Source organism: Mchenga conophoros, linkage group LG20 (assembly GCF_057382185.1).
Source record: "Mchenga conophoros isolate Kocher_MC1m ecotype Shallow Benthic linkage group LG20, M_conophoros_male_GT1.1, whole genome shotgun sequence".
In the NCBI taxonomy this organism is placed as follows: domain Eukaryota; kingdom Metazoa; phylum Chordata; class Actinopteri; order Cichliformes; family Cichlidae; genus Mchenga; species Mchenga conophoros.
Window position 1 is genome coordinate 31,691,979 of NC_140545.1, and position 16,323 is coordinate 31,708,301.

Consider the following 16,323-nt stretch of genomic DNA (forward strand, 5'->3'; position numbering starts at 1 on the left):
CTGTTTTGTAAATGTGCATTTATTTTTTGGTTTTTTGTCCTTTTTGACTCCTCACAGCCCCTCCTGCTGTAACAAGCCCCCCAGAAGAGTCAGTTCAGGTTGCACGGGGAGCCACAGTAACATTCACCTGTCAAGCTGTTGGAGTGCCAACACCCATTATCACCTGGAGACTCAACTGGGGACACATTCCTACCAGCAACAGGTGGGTTTGATAGGAAATTCACCACCTCTGTGCTTTTTGTTCATCAGGTCTATAATCAAACCTAATTTAGTGTACACATTCAGAAACTCTTAACCTCTGATAATTCAAAGTTTGGAGAAAACACAGTCAAAATGGCCTAAAATATCTATGAATTGGAGTTTGTTAATGTTATTTTTTAGTCAATCTGTTTCCAATCTGATATCTGATAAAAGCTAGAAGTCATCTGCAGTAGTCGCTGAAGATTTGAAAATCTCTGTGAAGGTATTTTCCTCTGTGATACAGTTTCAGGTGAGGAGGCTGTTGACAGTGTAGCTGATCGTCTCAGCTTTGACTCTTCATCTTTAGGCCCATGATTGTAATTACCCGAATATTTGTGGTGTACTCCAGCTCCAGATGTTGCCGTTTCGAAATGTTCACTCTAGGCGTAGACGACTGCATGTGTGGTTTGGGCAATTACATTTAAAATTGATGGGTTTTTGTGTAACAATGTTTTCTAAGACTGTAACAGTGAGATGTAAAGGAAAGCTTTTTATCTTATTCCAATGGTGTTTTATTTCTCTATTCTCAGGATTACCGTGACCAGTGATAATGGCCGTGGGACCCTCATTATTCGTGATGTGAAGGAGTCAGATCAGGGGGCGTACACATGCGAGGCCATTAATGCTAAAGGCTTGGTGTTTGGCATCCCAGATGGAGTGTTAACTCTTATTTCAAATCCAAACCAAGGTACGGACACATCCCTTGGGCCCAGCGTCAACGTGACTACAGTTTTAACAACAAACATTCAGTTATGTACCTTGGAAACTGTAGGATAACTGTAGATAAGTTATATCCACTTGTTCTTTCCAGGCAACTGTCCTGATGGTCACTTTAGCGTGAATGGCCGCTGTTTGTCCTGCTTCTGCGGTGGAATCTCTAAAAATTGCAAGAGCACTGGACGTTATCGCAACCATATCAGTCTGCGGTTCACAGAGGAGGAAAACTTCAAAGGCAAAAAAAGCTTTTAATCCATATGCGTATGGTTTAAGCTGACAGAACAGATAAACTGTCAGCTGAAATACCTTTCAAACTTTTATTCCTAACATTAAGAGCTAACATAAAATAAATCTGAACTTGTCAATTCCAGGAGTGAACGTTACCTACCCATCGAGGCCTGGTACTCCTCCTCTTTCCTCCACTCAGCTCCTTATTAACCCGGAGATGGAAGAGTTCCAGCTTGTCGACCTCTCACGTCGTTTCCTTAACCTCGACTCCTTCTGGACCTTGCCTCGCCAGTTCCTGGGCAATAAAGTAAGGAGAAAATAATTCACAAGTCTCATTTTAATTGACACGCTTATTCGTGTTAATCATTCCATTTGTTTTAGATCGATTCCTATGGAGGATCATTGAAGTTTAAGGTGCGGTACACACTAGCACGCGGATTGTCCGAGTCTGTGGAGAAGCCAGATGTGACGCTGGTTGGAAATGGGCGCAGGCTTGTGTACCGCAGAGGCAATGGCACCCCTCCCAATGTGGTCAACCAAAAGGAGATCAGATTCACTGAAGTAAGGGCTCTGGTTCATATTCTGCACAATCCTGTGGTAACTTTGTAATGATGTAATGATTATATGTGTTTTTGAAAATGTAGAAAGATTTTATAGGTCATGACGGAGTAATAATCTAATAATGATCAAAAGTAAGATGAATTAAGCACTTCCACATGCATTATGTTAGTTAACCTAATTGTTACATTTTTAGGACAACTGGCAGCACTCCAGTGGTCGTTCTGTGACCCGAGATGAGCTGATGATGACCTTGGCCAACCTGGAAAGCATCAGCATCCGCACCAACTATGATAACCACATGGTCAGTGTGGCACTCAGTGACATTGTCATGGATACCACGACTGTGGAGTTCAGCGTTTTGGGTCATGCTAAGGACGTTGAAGAATGCAGGTGCGTTAAGTGAGAAGGAGGAAACGCCCAGTCTGTTGGGTTTCTCCAGTGTGTACACATGTAGTGTAAAGAGCACAATACAGTAATAAATGGATTATTTCATCGCAAGGGCTAATTTTATATTTATACTTTGGTGATTATTTATAATAGTTTCATCTCAGTCTCCTTTGTGTCTAATGCAACAAGAACAACAAAAAGTCTGTTTTTCAGTCAGCTGTTTTCTATTTACCGCAAAGTGTTGTAATTTGCCTCATCATAGTTTCATTATGAAAGCAATGCTTGATCATTTGTATTTTAATCTTTCCCAGATGTCCTCCTGGATACACAGGCCTGTCTTGTGAGATGTGCTCTGCTGGTTTCGAGCGTGTTCCTGGTGGCTTGTATCTGGGAACCTGTGCTGGTTGTAATTGTAATGGACATGCTACTGCCTGTGATCCAATCAGCGGACAATGTCTGGTAAAAAACCCCAAAACAAAAAAAAAATGAGTCAGACAATTGTGTCTGCATTAGAGGATGATTTGTTTAGCCCAGGTTAAAAAACAAAAGCAGGACAAAATAGGTTGTTTAGTCCTTTTTAAAGGCTTATAGAGCCTCACTACCAGCACATATGCAAGTAACACCTTTTGATTCAAACAGGAAAATAGTCAGAAGTTGGTTTCATGGTGGATGCATAATGGAGCAAAAAGGCTAAGAAACAGTTCCAGCATATTATTCACTGCAAAACCCAAACTTGCTAGTTATGATATAAAAAACACCCCACATTTCCCCATGATTCCAGTCTTGCATGCATGCTTGGGTCCAGGTTTATTGGTAGAGTCATTAACAATGGTATCACTCTTCTCATTGAATTCTCAACAATAGAAAAACCCAAAATATTCTCGAAAATGTTAAATATACTTTGAGTGACATCTGTGTGAGTGAATTGACTGTGTGTTCTCCTAACCACAGAGCTGCCAGCACAACACAGAGGGCCCTCAGTGTGACAAGTGTCGTTCTGGCTACTTTGGCGACCCAAGCCGAGGCCGCCCTGATGACTGCAAGCCCTGCCCTTGCCCGTACACTGAGACATCACGACGGTAAGGTCACAGACAAATGCTCAAACACATCTACAGTACAATATGGAAGACTAATGCATGCGGAAACAGTCTTCAAACAAGGTTTCATTGGTAAATAAACTGAGCTTTCTCACTACTCAAACTGAGCTCATTCAGATACGAGAATACTGTTTTATGTATTTCACATGCTACTCATTAAACTGCAGCTCCTAGATTTTGATTCATTATTCTTTCTGCGGACCTTGTAGGTTCTCTGACACCTGCTTCCTGAACATTGACCAACAGCCAACATGTGACGCATGCAGGCCCGGCTATACAGGAAGACGCTGTGAAAAGTGAGGAAACGTATATCATTACCTGTACCTTATCGCTGAGCGTAATTAAGAACCTGTACGGATATGAATTAAGCTGTACGACTCACTTGGGGCTGTTTGCGACAATGACTGTTGTATTGTATGGTGCAATATTATACAGGTGGTTTCTCAAATATGCCAAATGTATTTAAAATTAAAATTAACTACACTTTGATATCTACTATATCTCTGTCTGTTTTTTTTTCCAGGTGTGCTCCTGGTTATCAGGGTAACCCTCTTCTGCCTAATGGAAAATGTGTCCCTGTCTGTGAGTACACTTACATTAAAGAAATCCAAATACCTTTACATTATTGTTTGGCTTGTTGAACTAGTCAGTTATCCAGCCATATGATCACAAGAAGATCTAAATCTTGTGCAATGATTCCCATCAGTTTTTCCCTCCTGGGGTTACAGTAGATTGTAGTGTGTGGTCATGGCTTAGGTGTGCAGGGTGGCTGGAACCCTCCCAGGTGGACTTTCTTCTCCATATGTGATCTTTCCACTGCTCTGTCCCTGCAGCAAACCCATCTACCAAGTGTGATGAGAGAGGAATTGTCAGCTCCAGCAGCGGGCCATGCAGCTGTAAGGTATGGCTGCAGTATGGTAAACATTTAAATCGTCAGTTGTTATAAATCTGCAAGGCTGAGTTTTTCTGCTGCCATTTTTTATCAAAGGATTGAAGGGCTTGACAGGCACATGGGCCACATATGTGACTGTGTTTGTTTATTTGCTTCTTTGCCTACGTTGCAGAACAATGTGGCAGGCGCTCTGTGTGACGAGTGCAAGCCTGGGTTCTTCCACCTATCAGGGTCCAACGCTGAAGGCTGTCTACAGTGTTTCTGTATGGGCGTCACCAAACAGTGTTCCAGCTCCACTTGGAATAGAGAACAGGTGGGCTGCCAAGCTCTGAATGGAAAAAGAAGGAGCACATATATTTGGCACCATGATGTCACTCAGTGTTTGCTCACTAATGCTGTATCAGCAAATCTTTTCAGGTTCTAGATTGTTTCTAGTTATAAGCAATGTGCAAACGCTTCAGTCAGACTTGTTTCTGCATCTCTCAGGTGCGGGGCGGCGTAAACGGGCAACTCTTCTCCCTCTCCAATAGTGCCAACACTAATACCATCACTGAAGGCATCTCACAAAGGGGCTCCTCTGAAGTTGTCTACCGTTTCTTCTCGAGTCTCCCTAATGACATCTACTACTGGGTCCTGCCTGAGAACTTCAGGGGAGATAAGGTGAGGAAAACTAACAAAACAACAACCAAGTGAGTAGCAGGCAGGGAACAAGGAAAAAATCATGCATGTTTAAGGTGATTTCTGTTTTCTGATTTCTATGTTGTCAAGTAAGAAGGCTGCCTTTATCCATGCATTGAGGCTCTTTTTGGACCTTCGAGTCAAAGCCAGTCAAGGATGTCTTGTGACTCCCCTCACAGTATCGGAGGGGTTAAATACCTTTCCACTATTCAGTTTGTTGAAATGCTCACCTTTTCAAAGCAGATGGCCATACTTCATTAATCTGTTTCTGCTGGGAGTTTCTTTCTGTTTAAAACTGATGATGTCTCTCAGCTGTCTCCAAACACTTGCTCAAAGGAAATTTGTGCTTCTCTCTGTATTGTCCATCCATCCATTCGCTTCCGCTTATCCTTTTCAGGGTCGCGGGGGGCGCTGGAGCCTATCCCAGCTGTCATAGGGCGAGAGGCGGGGTACACCCTGGACAGGTCGCCAGTCTGTCACAGGGCTAACACACAGGGATAGACAACCATTTGCACTCACATTCATTCACACATTCACACCTAGTGACAATTTGGATTATCCAATTAACCTATCCCCACAAGCTGCATGTCTTTGGACGGTGGGAGGAAGCCGGAGTACCCGGAGAGAACCCACGCGAACACGGGGAGAACATGCAAACTCCACACAGAAAGACCCCGGCCTGATGTTGGAATTTGAACTCAGGACCTTCTTGCTGTGCGGCAACGGTGCTAACCACCGTGCCACCGTGCTGCCTCTGTATTGTAATGTCTTGATATTACTATGTAAAGTGCTCTTAGATGACCTATGTTATGATTTGGCACTACACGAATAAAACTAATTTGATTCGAATGAGCATTTGTTTTCAACATGTTGCTACCAGGTGACAGCTTATGGCGGAGAGCTTCGCTACACAGTGAGCTTTGAACCATTTCAGCGCTCTCTTGTGATTGATGGTCAGCCAGATGTGGTTCTCCAAGGCAATGGAATCTTCCTGGAACACTACGCTCAAACCAGACCGCTCCCACGTCTCCCACAAATTGTCACTGTGACCTTCCGAGAGGTGTGTTTCAGTGTTTTTTGGGAGTTTAGCTAAACCTAAATCCTCATCAACATTTCACTTTCGCTTAATTGTTTTTCTCTGGCTGACAGTCTGAATGGCGTCGTGCTGACGGACAGCCGTGTACTCGTGAGCACCTACTGATGGCGCTGGCAGACGTTGCTGTCTTCATGATCAGAGCCAGCTATGCCGACAATTTGGCTGAGAGCAGGTATGCTGGGAGGTTCCTCAAAGAGTGTGGAAAAGTTTCACAAATCACATATTAATCCGAGAGGATCACACTGCTTCACATGTCTTTTTTATGCGTGATTTAGTGTCTCAGATATCCAGATGGACATTGCTGTTCCTCACTCGACTGGGTATGAACGTGCTCTGGAGGTGGAAGAGTGCGCCTGCCCTCAAGGATACAGAGGACCATCTTGCCAGGTACACATGAGGAGAGTAGTCTAGATTATTCTAGATGAGATGACAAAAACTTAATAGCTGCAACTAATGATTATTGATTTATGATTCTATTCATTGTTATTAGTTGTACAGAAAGAGGCATTTTTGCTTTGGAGTTTTTAAAGTAATGGAAAATGAAAAAAATCTGCACTAATGTCTCTTTATAAATAAATCAATAATTATTTATACATGTAGTTTTGCACAGGAAATATTTTCCCTCAAGTGAACTACAGCTGCCAGTTAAATCAGTTTAATGTATCAAAGCAAGAATAACAGGATGTTAAACATTGATGGTTGTTCATCTGAGGCTAGCTTAGCTTCAAGCTTCTGTAGTCCGTTCTATGTGAAACTGCAAACTCCATCTTCTGATAATTCAAACTGCTGTTTTGAATTGGTACGAGCAACTTTGCAACCTTCGATTTTACTGAAGTTATTCTGACAAAGGAAAGAAAGCAAAGGCACCACAGATGTGTCTAAGCTTGCTAGAAATAAAGTCTCTTAATTTTTTCCATAATACTGCTTGGCGATAATTGCAGTCTGTCTCGCTCCGGCAGTGGAACAAAGACATTTTCCTGTTTGTCATCACTTGTCTCTCACCTGAGGTGCTTTTCCATTTTTTTCCATTCTGCAGGAATGTGACGAAGGGTATACGCGGACTACCTCTGGGCTTTACCTGGGCACATGTGGGAGGTGTGATTGTAACGGTCACGCCAGCAGCTGTGACCCGGAGACCGGCAGGTGTCTGGTAGGTTCTGTGCTACTCTTCCCCTCTCTGTAGCCTTTGTCAGTGCTGAGCCGTCTTTGATCTCTGACACGGAATGTGCAAATTATTTCTTGGCAAATCCCAACATGTGGCTACCTAAGTGCCATATCTTCAACTGTTCCATGGATCACACCCCTTTTTTATGTGTTTCCTGACCTAAAGCAATGTCTCCATAACACTGCTGGCTCAAGATGTGAGCGCTGTCAAAATGGTTTCTATGGAGACCCTGTCACGGGTGGTGCTCAGGCCTGTAAGCCCTGCTCCTGCCCTGGAATCTCTTCTAATAACCAGTAAGTTTATGTCAGAAATCATTTTCAGTTTACTTTTTTGTTCTTTTTCATGCTAAAGTAAACTGTGTGCAGGGCAGGATCATTCTCAATCGTCATCTCTGTTTTTTCAAACAGATTCTCCACGACCTGCTATCTGGATTCTGACGGCCAGCCGACCTGTGACAACTGTCCTCTTGGATTCACTGGCCGACGCTGTGAAAGGTACGTTGCTCCTCTTCTATTTCTCATCTCTCTATTTTTCTCTTTGTCTTCCTCTCAGGGTTGTCTAAGCACTGCTCAGTGTTTGGGGTTACCTGGCTGGCCGGCAGAAAGGTTTCCAGGGGCTGGCAGTAGCACAGACTGATTTCATTCACAGGAGAGGGATATAAGCATGTCTGTGGTTCAAATTTCCCTTTTTTTCATGGTTTTTGTAGCTGAAGTATATCAAAGGAGGGATGGGATCTCTAATATATCTTTAAGGTTTTGTACTGTGTCCTCACAGAGCTGCTGGTGGTTCTCAGTGTTGTATTGTGGGTGTTTTGATTTGCAGATTGTGAAGTTATTTCTGCTGCTACTAGTAGTTTTCTTCGTCCCACATGCGACACAGACCACTAAGGTTATTTCTCCTGTGGCACAATGCTGTGTCTTTGTTGTTGGCTAAGTTCCCTTCGTTGGTAACGAGGATGCCATCAGTCAGATTAGATTTTTTTTTTTTTATAGAAAAGAAATATGCTGAAGGAGAACTAACAGTTTGGAAATAGACTTTTTTCCCTCTGTATATCTTACTTTTGCTTTCTTCTCCTTTTACATTATCTCCAGAAGCCTTTTTCAAAGGTTGCCTTCTGCTTCACCTTTTTGCTTGGCTGATAGAAACACATTGTAGGTGCTGGCTAATGTGATTTCTGCACAGATCAGTTGTTTTGGTCATAAATGTAGATGTGGCATTTATGTGGACTGTCTGGCTAATGAATCTTTGCCACCCCAATGGCAAAGATGAAAAGGTGACTTGGGTACACAGCGCATCTTGTCATTTACTATGATATGAAGTCCCTGCCTGTATCCCTGCCTGATTTTGCTATTTTGATATTAAGAGAAGAGATGCCATCTGCAGACAGTTGTGGGGACCCATTCCTGGAGAAGCACACAGAGGGCTCCCTGCCTATGGGATGTGGATCTGAAACAATATTCAATTTCAACTGGGATAAAGAATTAGAACTAAACGGCAGTGGAGATGATGACAGTGAAAATCCTAGGCCTGTTACTACTATTATCCCTACTAGGGCTTTATTGTCTACTGCATCACAGCATCACAGAACTCAATCAACAAAAATAATTGGGGTGGGCGTTGTTTCAGTCACCCCCAAAAAGTTAGTGTCCAGACTCCCACCACGCTTCACTCCAAGCCCAGAGCGCAGACAGTCAAGCTTCCAGCAACTTCTCCGGCTTCACCTGAACTCCTTTAACCGACGACTGACCATGATGGAAAGCAACACGCTTGATATGAAGGACAGCATTCATAGTATGGAGAAACAGCAGAGTCTTCTCAGCTCCCAGCTGAAAGACGTTATCAGTCTGCAGACAGCCTCAGAGAAGAACAAGAAAGTTAGCGAGCTGGAAAAGAGCTACACAGAAATGGAGGCTCGTCTGAGCAGACTAGAGGGGCGGTTAGAGATCCTAATAGATGGTTTCACAGCCCTGGCTCAGGAGATGAACAAGATGAAACGTACAAGACACATTTCCCGTTCACTCCAAGAAAAAAGGGTTCTGCCTTCACTCACAACTGTCATTGCGGTCCCATTGCACTCAACACCTCAGCCTCAGGTCAGAGTTATACCTACTAAAATGTCTCTCACTAGTAAAGCCACTGTTCCCAAAAGCATACCGACTCCAGGTCTCCTCTCAAACAAACACAAATCTGCTCCTAAGACAGATAGAAAAGTCCAATCAGTGAAAAACACAACAAACCTCCAATCAGTCAATAGGTCATTCAAAAATCAGTCTTCAGCAAGATCAACAGTCAGGTTGAAGACCAGCCAAAGTAAACCTAACACTAACTCAGAGTCTACACCTCAAACTGTAGTGAAGCCTCAAACAAAAAAGCCGGAGGGCAGGAGGGCTGCTGTGACACCAAAACATAATTCACAGCCAAGGCAAACAAAACTAAAGGAAGTTAAAGAAGAGGCAACAATCACAAAATTTCAAGTGGACCCACCACCTCACAACTCAAAGCCTGCTAAAATCCCTCAGCTGCAAAAACAGTCTGATCGGGCCAATAAAAAGGATCCAGCTCTACTTAACATAAACAATGGCCGTAAAAAGACAGTGATAGCAGATGCAACAAAGAAGGCTCCGGAGAGTGTGAAAACTTCAGAAGATGATTCAAAGAAATTGCCAAAGCCTCACAAAGGTAGCTCTAACCCAGATAAGAAAAAGACTGAGCACAAGTTTGCTCATAAGTTGCCCTCTCACAAAACGAAAAATTCAACCAAGGTCACAGTGACAGCCACAAAGACTGTTAAGGCTACTACAGCCAAGAAACCTAAAACAACAGTAAGAAGGACAACTCTTGCTCAAATCAACGCTACCTCTCCAAAGAAGAAGTCGAACATAACGATAAAAAGGACATCAAGTCCCACTAAATCCAAGGCTGTTGCTAGGAAGAAAAACACTAAAAAACACCAACATAAAAAGAAAAAATATTTTGAATCTGGAGTTTTGGACCTGCTGAGGCTTCTAAATGGAGATTCTAAATCTGCTAAGCAGAGCAGGAATCAAGAAGGTTCTCTACATATTGTCTTGGGAAAGCTGGCCATTCCCATCAAAATTATCCCTGATGACTAGAAAATATGTTGTTGTTGTATAATTTTTTTTCAGTTATTTTTTTTTTATTTCTCTGATCTTGGTCCTATTTATATATACTACAATCATATCAATGGAATATAATGAAGGCACAAATATTACAGTACTTACAGTATTTTACAGTGACTTTTAATTTATTAAAGGTATACTATGCGTTTACAGTATAGACTAATACAAAAGTGTTTGGGGGGGATGTTTTCCTCTGCAGAAACCCAACCATTTTTTGTCATTTCTTCTCTCCCCTCTTATTCTGCTGTGTTTGCTACATTTCTAAGCTGCAACTTTTATCCCAAACCAAAAACAAATTGCAGGTTAGTCACAGTGGATATCTTTAAAAATGTTCTGTCCTCTGCTCTCTGTGTGTGTTTGACGGCTGAGCTGTGCTGCTCACACAGAGCAGAGACCACAGGGGACAGCTTGAAGCAAAATTCCTCTCCCTCTTACTTGTCGAGTCATAAAGAGGGGCCGATTTTAAAGGGACAATGCTTTGTTTTTGCTTTGTTCTTTTTGGTTTTTTTGCAAACAGTAACCAACAAGTCCTGCATTTGATACCTTTAGTGTATTATTCCTTTAGTCTTTAATGCAGATGCTTACATATTTTTAAGTGTATTATGTGGCAAAGTACTGTCAGAACTATTGCACACAATTCCGCTATGAAGAGATTGCTTAGCATGTGAACCTTTCATATGTGTACTTTGTTCACTTCATTATGGGCATGCTACCTCAAATTTGACCCCTAAATGTTCCTCTGCAGTCCAAGGCTTTGGACATAAAAAAAAAGAATCCAAGGGCAAAATTTTAATATTGTCATGTAAAAAAGTGAGTGTTGCTTTCTGCTTTTGGAGATTGTGCTTTGCGTTTTATATTTTTATAATTTCCATATGATGTTCTTTCAGTATGACAATTTCGATGTACTGTATGTTGATTTTTGTTATTATGATGTCTGTAAAACAAGATTAAGTTAACTCCTTTTGGAAAGTTCTTGAAGTCCCAGTAGACAGTTTGAATAGTGTTTCTGAAAACAAGTTTATAGCATGGAAGTCTGCTTTCTTGGCTGTTGACCTATGGACCTGCCAGAGGATAGGTGAGGTAAGACTGACAGCAGTCGTCCCTGCACAAATCGGGTTTGGATGAGCTGGGTGACAGTGCCAATGTATGCTTGAGCTGATGGTGCTTTGCTTTTCTTTGTCGCACTATCAAAAATGATCACTTTCTTCTGCCTTAGCATCTTCTCTTTTATCTATTCCTAGTAGCTACTATTCCTACCTCTGCTTTCTTTGTTGTCACATGAGTTTAGATTAATAATTGTTTTCATCTTGATCATTTTTTTCTGGTTTTCTATAAATTGTAGTGTTTCTGTTCATTTGAAAAAGAGATTTCTCATTTTCAGCTGTACAACACTCCTGTGAGAGATGGGATCAACATCTGAGACATGTTGAAAGTTTTATCAGAGGCTGTGCTTCATCCATCTCCAGTGCAGGCAGTGTTTAAAACCTGTTAGTATACAGCGGAAAAGCTGGGTGATTTGGTTCATGTTGATGTAATGCTAGCTGTCTGTGTAGATGCGTATACTTGCTGAATGGAGTAACAGAATGGTACATGTGTTTCTTGTCTGAGTCACTCAGTCCTTTGTTTCTTGCTGAGGTCTGGTTTGGGTCAAGAAGATGCCTTAAAGGACATTATTCATCAAATGTATCTCTTCTAGCAGGCTTCCCAGCTTCCTGCCCCATTGTTCTTCAGGTTAATACTTTTTGCATCCTTCTTGACTGGAAATATTTACTTTAACTATCTATTTTTATTTCAGATGTGCTCCAGGATACACTGGTAATCCAATGCTTGGACAGAGCTGTAAAGTTGGCAATGGACGTGATGGTAAATTCAGTATTTTGATCTAGAAAAATAACAAATCTGTGCCTTATTTTTATAAGGAAAATACAAGTTGCAAAGATACTATTCAATACAGAACTTACTGTAATCTTCTACCTTTCTGCCGTGTGACAGAGTGCTATAACTGTGACCAAAGAGGGCATGAAAGCTGCAATAGTGGTGTGTGCAACTGCAAGGTGATCAGACACCGTCACTTCATGTTTGCATTAATTCCTTAGGTATTTTCACCTTCTGAATATTATAGCATGGGCTGCTTGTATCTTTTTCCTCTGATGCTGGTGTAGATGAACGTTGAAGGCCAGTATTGCTCCACCTGTAAGACTGGGGCCTTCCATCTGAGCCAAGAAAACAAAGATGGCTGCCTGTCCTGCTTCTGTATGGGTGTCACTCAGCAGTGCTTCAGCTCAACCTACTACAGAGATCTGGTAAGACTTTAAATAATAGTAAAAATACAAAAACAGATAGGGTCAAGGCCCAGCAAAGACTCCAATATGGCCTACTGGGCAGCGTTAGAAAATGTGATGGAGGGCATAAATCTTGGACTTTTAACTGTATTATCATAAGTTTTACAGTGTTTCCTGCTGATAAAGACCTCCGTTGTAGTCATTCATACTACACCAAAGTAATTAAGTAACAAATAAACAATTGAGTGACAGAAAGGTTCCTGTTTTTTTTTCATTATTGCAACTTCCCCCATTTTGCTTTCTTCATTGGTACCTTTTTTAATGTATCTTTTGTAGTGGGCCTCTATTAAACCCTGCACTTTCATTATTCATGTGCAAGAAGACCTTCAAGTCTCATGCAGTCTGTATCAAGCCTGTTAGTCTGCTTCTCCCTTCCTTTTAGCAAAGTTTTTTTTTCTGATTTTCTGCCTCTTGGAAATGAAAGATTTCAGCACATGGTGGAAGGGTGTTCTGTGCTCACAGCCAGAATATGAGAATATGACATCACCATATTAGGGGTATCAACTTTCGCTGATCTGAAAGTGTAAAAATGTGTTTGAAGTGGAGCGTTTAAAACCGTCTGAACTCTGAGCATTTGGATCAAAGAGATTACTTATCTGTGGGAATGTTTAATAGGAGCGTCTTTTATCACTTTAAAACTTTGCGATTAAAAAATGAGGAAATGCAAAATATTTTTCTTTTAAGCACCGTATTTATTAATGTTTTTTAAGTGGTACTGCATTATTTAGTGGCTTGTATACTTAAATTTGCTTTGTAGGTGTCCTCAGTCTTTTCTCCAGGGAACTTCCAGGGATTCGCTCTGGTCAACCGTCAGCGCACCAGTCGCATTTCCACTGGTTTCACTGTAGAGATTTCCAATGAAGGCACTCAGCTGTCCTACAGTAACTTTGACTACCTGGGACAGGAGCCTCACTACTGGCAGCTTCCAGGAGTTTACCAGGGTGATAAGGTCAGTATTAAAAAGAATATACCACAGATACAACAGTTAAAACACCCCCATGCTGCATATAAACATGCTCAGCAGCACACATCAGAAACAACTAGACCATCCTACTCAACTATTTTCTCCCTTTTGCTGCTTTTTCTTACTTCAAGCTTCAGCCAGTCCTTTTAGAGTGAACTTGTTTATCAATCTTTGCGTGATTTCTTTTCCTTCATTCCTGCAGTGGTTTCATCTTTTAAATCTGAACAGCATTTATATTGGCAAAATAATTTGTATAGATTTGATGGCCCCAGTGACGACTCACATACTGTAGCTTGTTCTTTGTGTTTGTCTCCCTCTCCACGCTCTATAGAAAAATTCTCATTTTGCTCGTGTGAAACGAAAAGATCAGGTATAAAGTTGTTGTATGTTGTGATTGCTATTAGATCATATAAAATCTGGTGATTTTTTTCTGAAGTGCAGTGTTATCTGGCATGTTTCAAGTAACTGTACTGCATTTGAAATACGCTGGTTGATGTACAATAATAATAATTATCATGTTATGCATATATCGTGAATATGCACTGAAAAGTTCTGTGATCATTTATCTATACTGGCACAGTTATTTATTAGATGCATGCCATTTTTACAGCTGTGCATGCATTTTGCAGCTGAAGGTGGCAAACAAAGGCCCCTTAGAGTTACCCACTTTTATCAAAGTCCATATTCCACATCGCTTTCTGCTTCACATGATATAAGCCTTGTGGATTGATCATTAATGGTCCATTAAAGAGCTTCATAAACTTTAACTTTTACTGGAATAACACTGCCATAACACTTGCAAATACCATCAGCTCAGTGGTGAGCAAAGTGATCAAAGAGCTTACTTTATCCACATCAATAGAGTGATTCATATTTGCCAGAGGAGCAGCTAAGGAAGGATGCTTCCATCTGGAACCTAATGGCCACTCAACGTAAAGACACCCACAGAACCAAAAGAGCTAGTCAGGTATTTGGTGTGACCTGCACTGTAGATCGGAGAATGTAAAACTCGTTTGTCTAACAAGAATAAGTGATGCACAGTGTTTTTGTGGACATCTATAGAAGTAACAACATCATCTTGGTTATTAGATGTAGCAGCATGAACACTTGGGTTTGATGAAGTGGGACTGAGCAGAAGCACATCGTCAGATATGAGCGTGTGTGCATGTGAGTGAGTTATAGAGAACTCTGGCATGAATAGCAAAATCTTAGTTTCTTACGTGAAAGAACTTTTTAAGTGTTTTGTTGGTGTGACTACATTGTTTGAATGGAAATAATAGAATGAGCCTATCATGGGCAGCATCTACAGTAACTATATAAAAACTGATTGCATGTATAACCTGGTGTTTCTAAATAAACTTTGTCACTTTTATTGATGGTCAAGCAAGGTTTCCATGGTAGGTCCCCCTTCTCTTGGAGTGGGTATATATCAGGTTACCTATTACCTGTCTCTGGTACACCACTTTCCCCTCAGGGTGCTGTCAGAGAGCTGGATGATGAAGTCTGGGCACTTCTCTCTAATTTCTCCAATGGGCAAGCTGGTTCTCCTCCATTTTTTCCCTCCTATAAATCCTCCTCCTTTCCTCCGTACTCTTCTCCCTATACTTCCCGAGTCTCGACTTCCTCTTCGTCTTCCTCTCATTCTCGCTGGTCTTTGCGTAACCCGAGTCCCCCACCCTCCCCATCTGGTATCGCTTCAGTTAGACCAACTCGACCCCAACCTTACTCCCCAGGACATGCTCCTCATCTCCAGGTACACTCTGTCAGAGATTGCAAGAGGTTTCGTTTATTTTTCGCAACCCTTATGTTGATGTCTTGCATTTCTTTTTGGGGCCTGGTTCTCCCGTGAATCAGCAGAGCAAGAACACAGTGAGCAAGACTTATAGTACGACTGGTGGGACCAGCAAGGTAGATAGTGGAATGACTGAGTGACTAACTTCATGTACATTATAATCTTAAACCTTTAAAGTTAATTAACAACTTTCTTTTTTTATTTGTTGAGGGTTGTTTTTTTCCAGATATTTAAAATAAAACTTAATTATAATTTGCGACATTAATGCTGAATATAATGCATGTAGTTCATAAACACTAGAGAATGGGTAGTTGACTTAATTCTAGTGATTAATTGGAATGGAGGTATTTTTTGTTGTTAAGCAAATCACTCCCACTCATTGCTGTCACAGTGTGCACTGTAATTCTCCACTTAACACTGGTTTTTATAATGGCCTGTCATTATGCTGTTGTCTGGTTTAGATCCCCATCTAATTGAGGCACTTGTTAAGCTGTCATTGCCGTATTACTGACTGTGCAAGTTGCTGTTTTAGTTGTCAGGCAAGGCACAGTGCAAGTGCTCTGCTGTTATCGATTGGCAGCAATGAAACTCCTATGTGAAAACATCTACTTCAAAGTGTTTAGTTACATGTTATGTTTGTCCCCGATACTTCCCAGGCATACTTTCTGGAATTCTTGCTTGCTTGCTTGTGATTTCATCTTGCTGCTTAACTCTCGCTCGCTTCCTGTGGCTTATTCTCCTTCCTCCTTTGCCTCTCAGTACTTTCTGGTCTACAAAGGTTTCAACTTGCACCAGGATGGTCTGCTCTACTGGCAGCTTCCAGGGCAGTTCACAGGGGATAAGGTAATTGTGAAAACGTGGCTCGCTCCTGGTCATCCCCTTAGAGGTCACATAAAATATTGCACTCCTATTATCCGCAAGCATTCCTACATACCTGTCCACAAAACCTATGCCCATAGTTTTCCAGTTGTCCCCCACCCTTTCCCTTCAGTGTAGCTTCTTGATTTCCTGTCCTACATTCCTC

At 41.6% G+C, this 16,323-nt stretch overlaps 1 protein-coding gene across 7 annotated transcripts in view; it reads left to right on the top strand.

Annotated features, from left to right (window-relative positions):
* hspg2 (heparan sulfate proteoglycan 2) overlaps positions 1–16,323 on the top strand; it is a 97,089-nt gene that overhangs the window by 45,762 nt on the left and 35,004 nt on the right. For 3 of the 7 annotated variants that reach the window (XM_085260476.1, XM_085260477.1, XM_085260480.1), the window contains 27 exons: positions 58–202; positions 771–928; positions 1,052–1,192; positions 1,329–1,492; positions 1,567–1,746; positions 1,940–2,136; positions 2,445–2,592; positions 3,085–3,212; positions 3,440–3,526; positions 3,754–3,812; positions 4,064–4,131; positions 4,295–4,435; positions 4,609–4,782; positions 5,681–5,860; positions 5,950–6,068; positions 6,172–6,283; positions 6,933–7,046; positions 7,227–7,354; positions 7,469–7,555; positions 11,997–12,064; positions 12,194–12,255; positions 12,364–12,504; positions 13,301–13,492; positions 13,839–13,877; positions 14,982–15,260; positions 15,365–15,415; positions 16,059–16,142. In XM_085260476.1, coding sequence (XP_085116602.1) covers positions 58–202; positions 771–928; positions 1,052–1,192; positions 1,329–1,492; positions 1,567–1,746; positions 1,940–2,136; positions 2,445–2,592; positions 3,085–3,212; positions 3,440–3,526; positions 3,754–3,812; positions 4,064–4,131; positions 4,295–4,435; positions 4,609–4,782; positions 5,681–5,860; positions 5,950–6,068; positions 6,172–6,283; positions 6,933–7,046; positions 7,227–7,354; positions 7,469–7,555; positions 11,997–12,064; positions 12,194–12,255; positions 12,364–12,504; positions 13,301–13,492; positions 13,839–13,877; positions 14,982–15,260; positions 15,365–15,415; positions 16,059–16,142 — 3,446 coding nt within the window. Of the gene's footprint in view, positions 1–57; positions 203–770; positions 929–1,051; positions 1,193–1,328; positions 1,493–1,566; positions 1,747–1,939; positions 2,137–2,444; positions 2,593–3,084; positions 3,213–3,439; positions 3,527–3,753; positions 3,813–4,063; positions 4,132–4,294; positions 4,436–4,608; positions 4,783–5,680; positions 5,861–5,949; positions 6,069–6,171; positions 6,284–6,932; positions 7,047–7,226; positions 7,355–7,468; positions 7,556–11,996; positions 12,065–12,193; positions 12,256–12,363; positions 12,505–13,300; positions 13,493–13,838; positions 13,878–14,369; positions 14,475–14,981; positions 15,261–15,361; positions 15,416–16,058; positions 16,143–16,323 lie in introns of all 7 variants that reach the window. The other 4 variants (XM_085260478.1, XM_085260481.1, XM_085260479.1 and 1 more) reach the window with 3 other exon arrangements.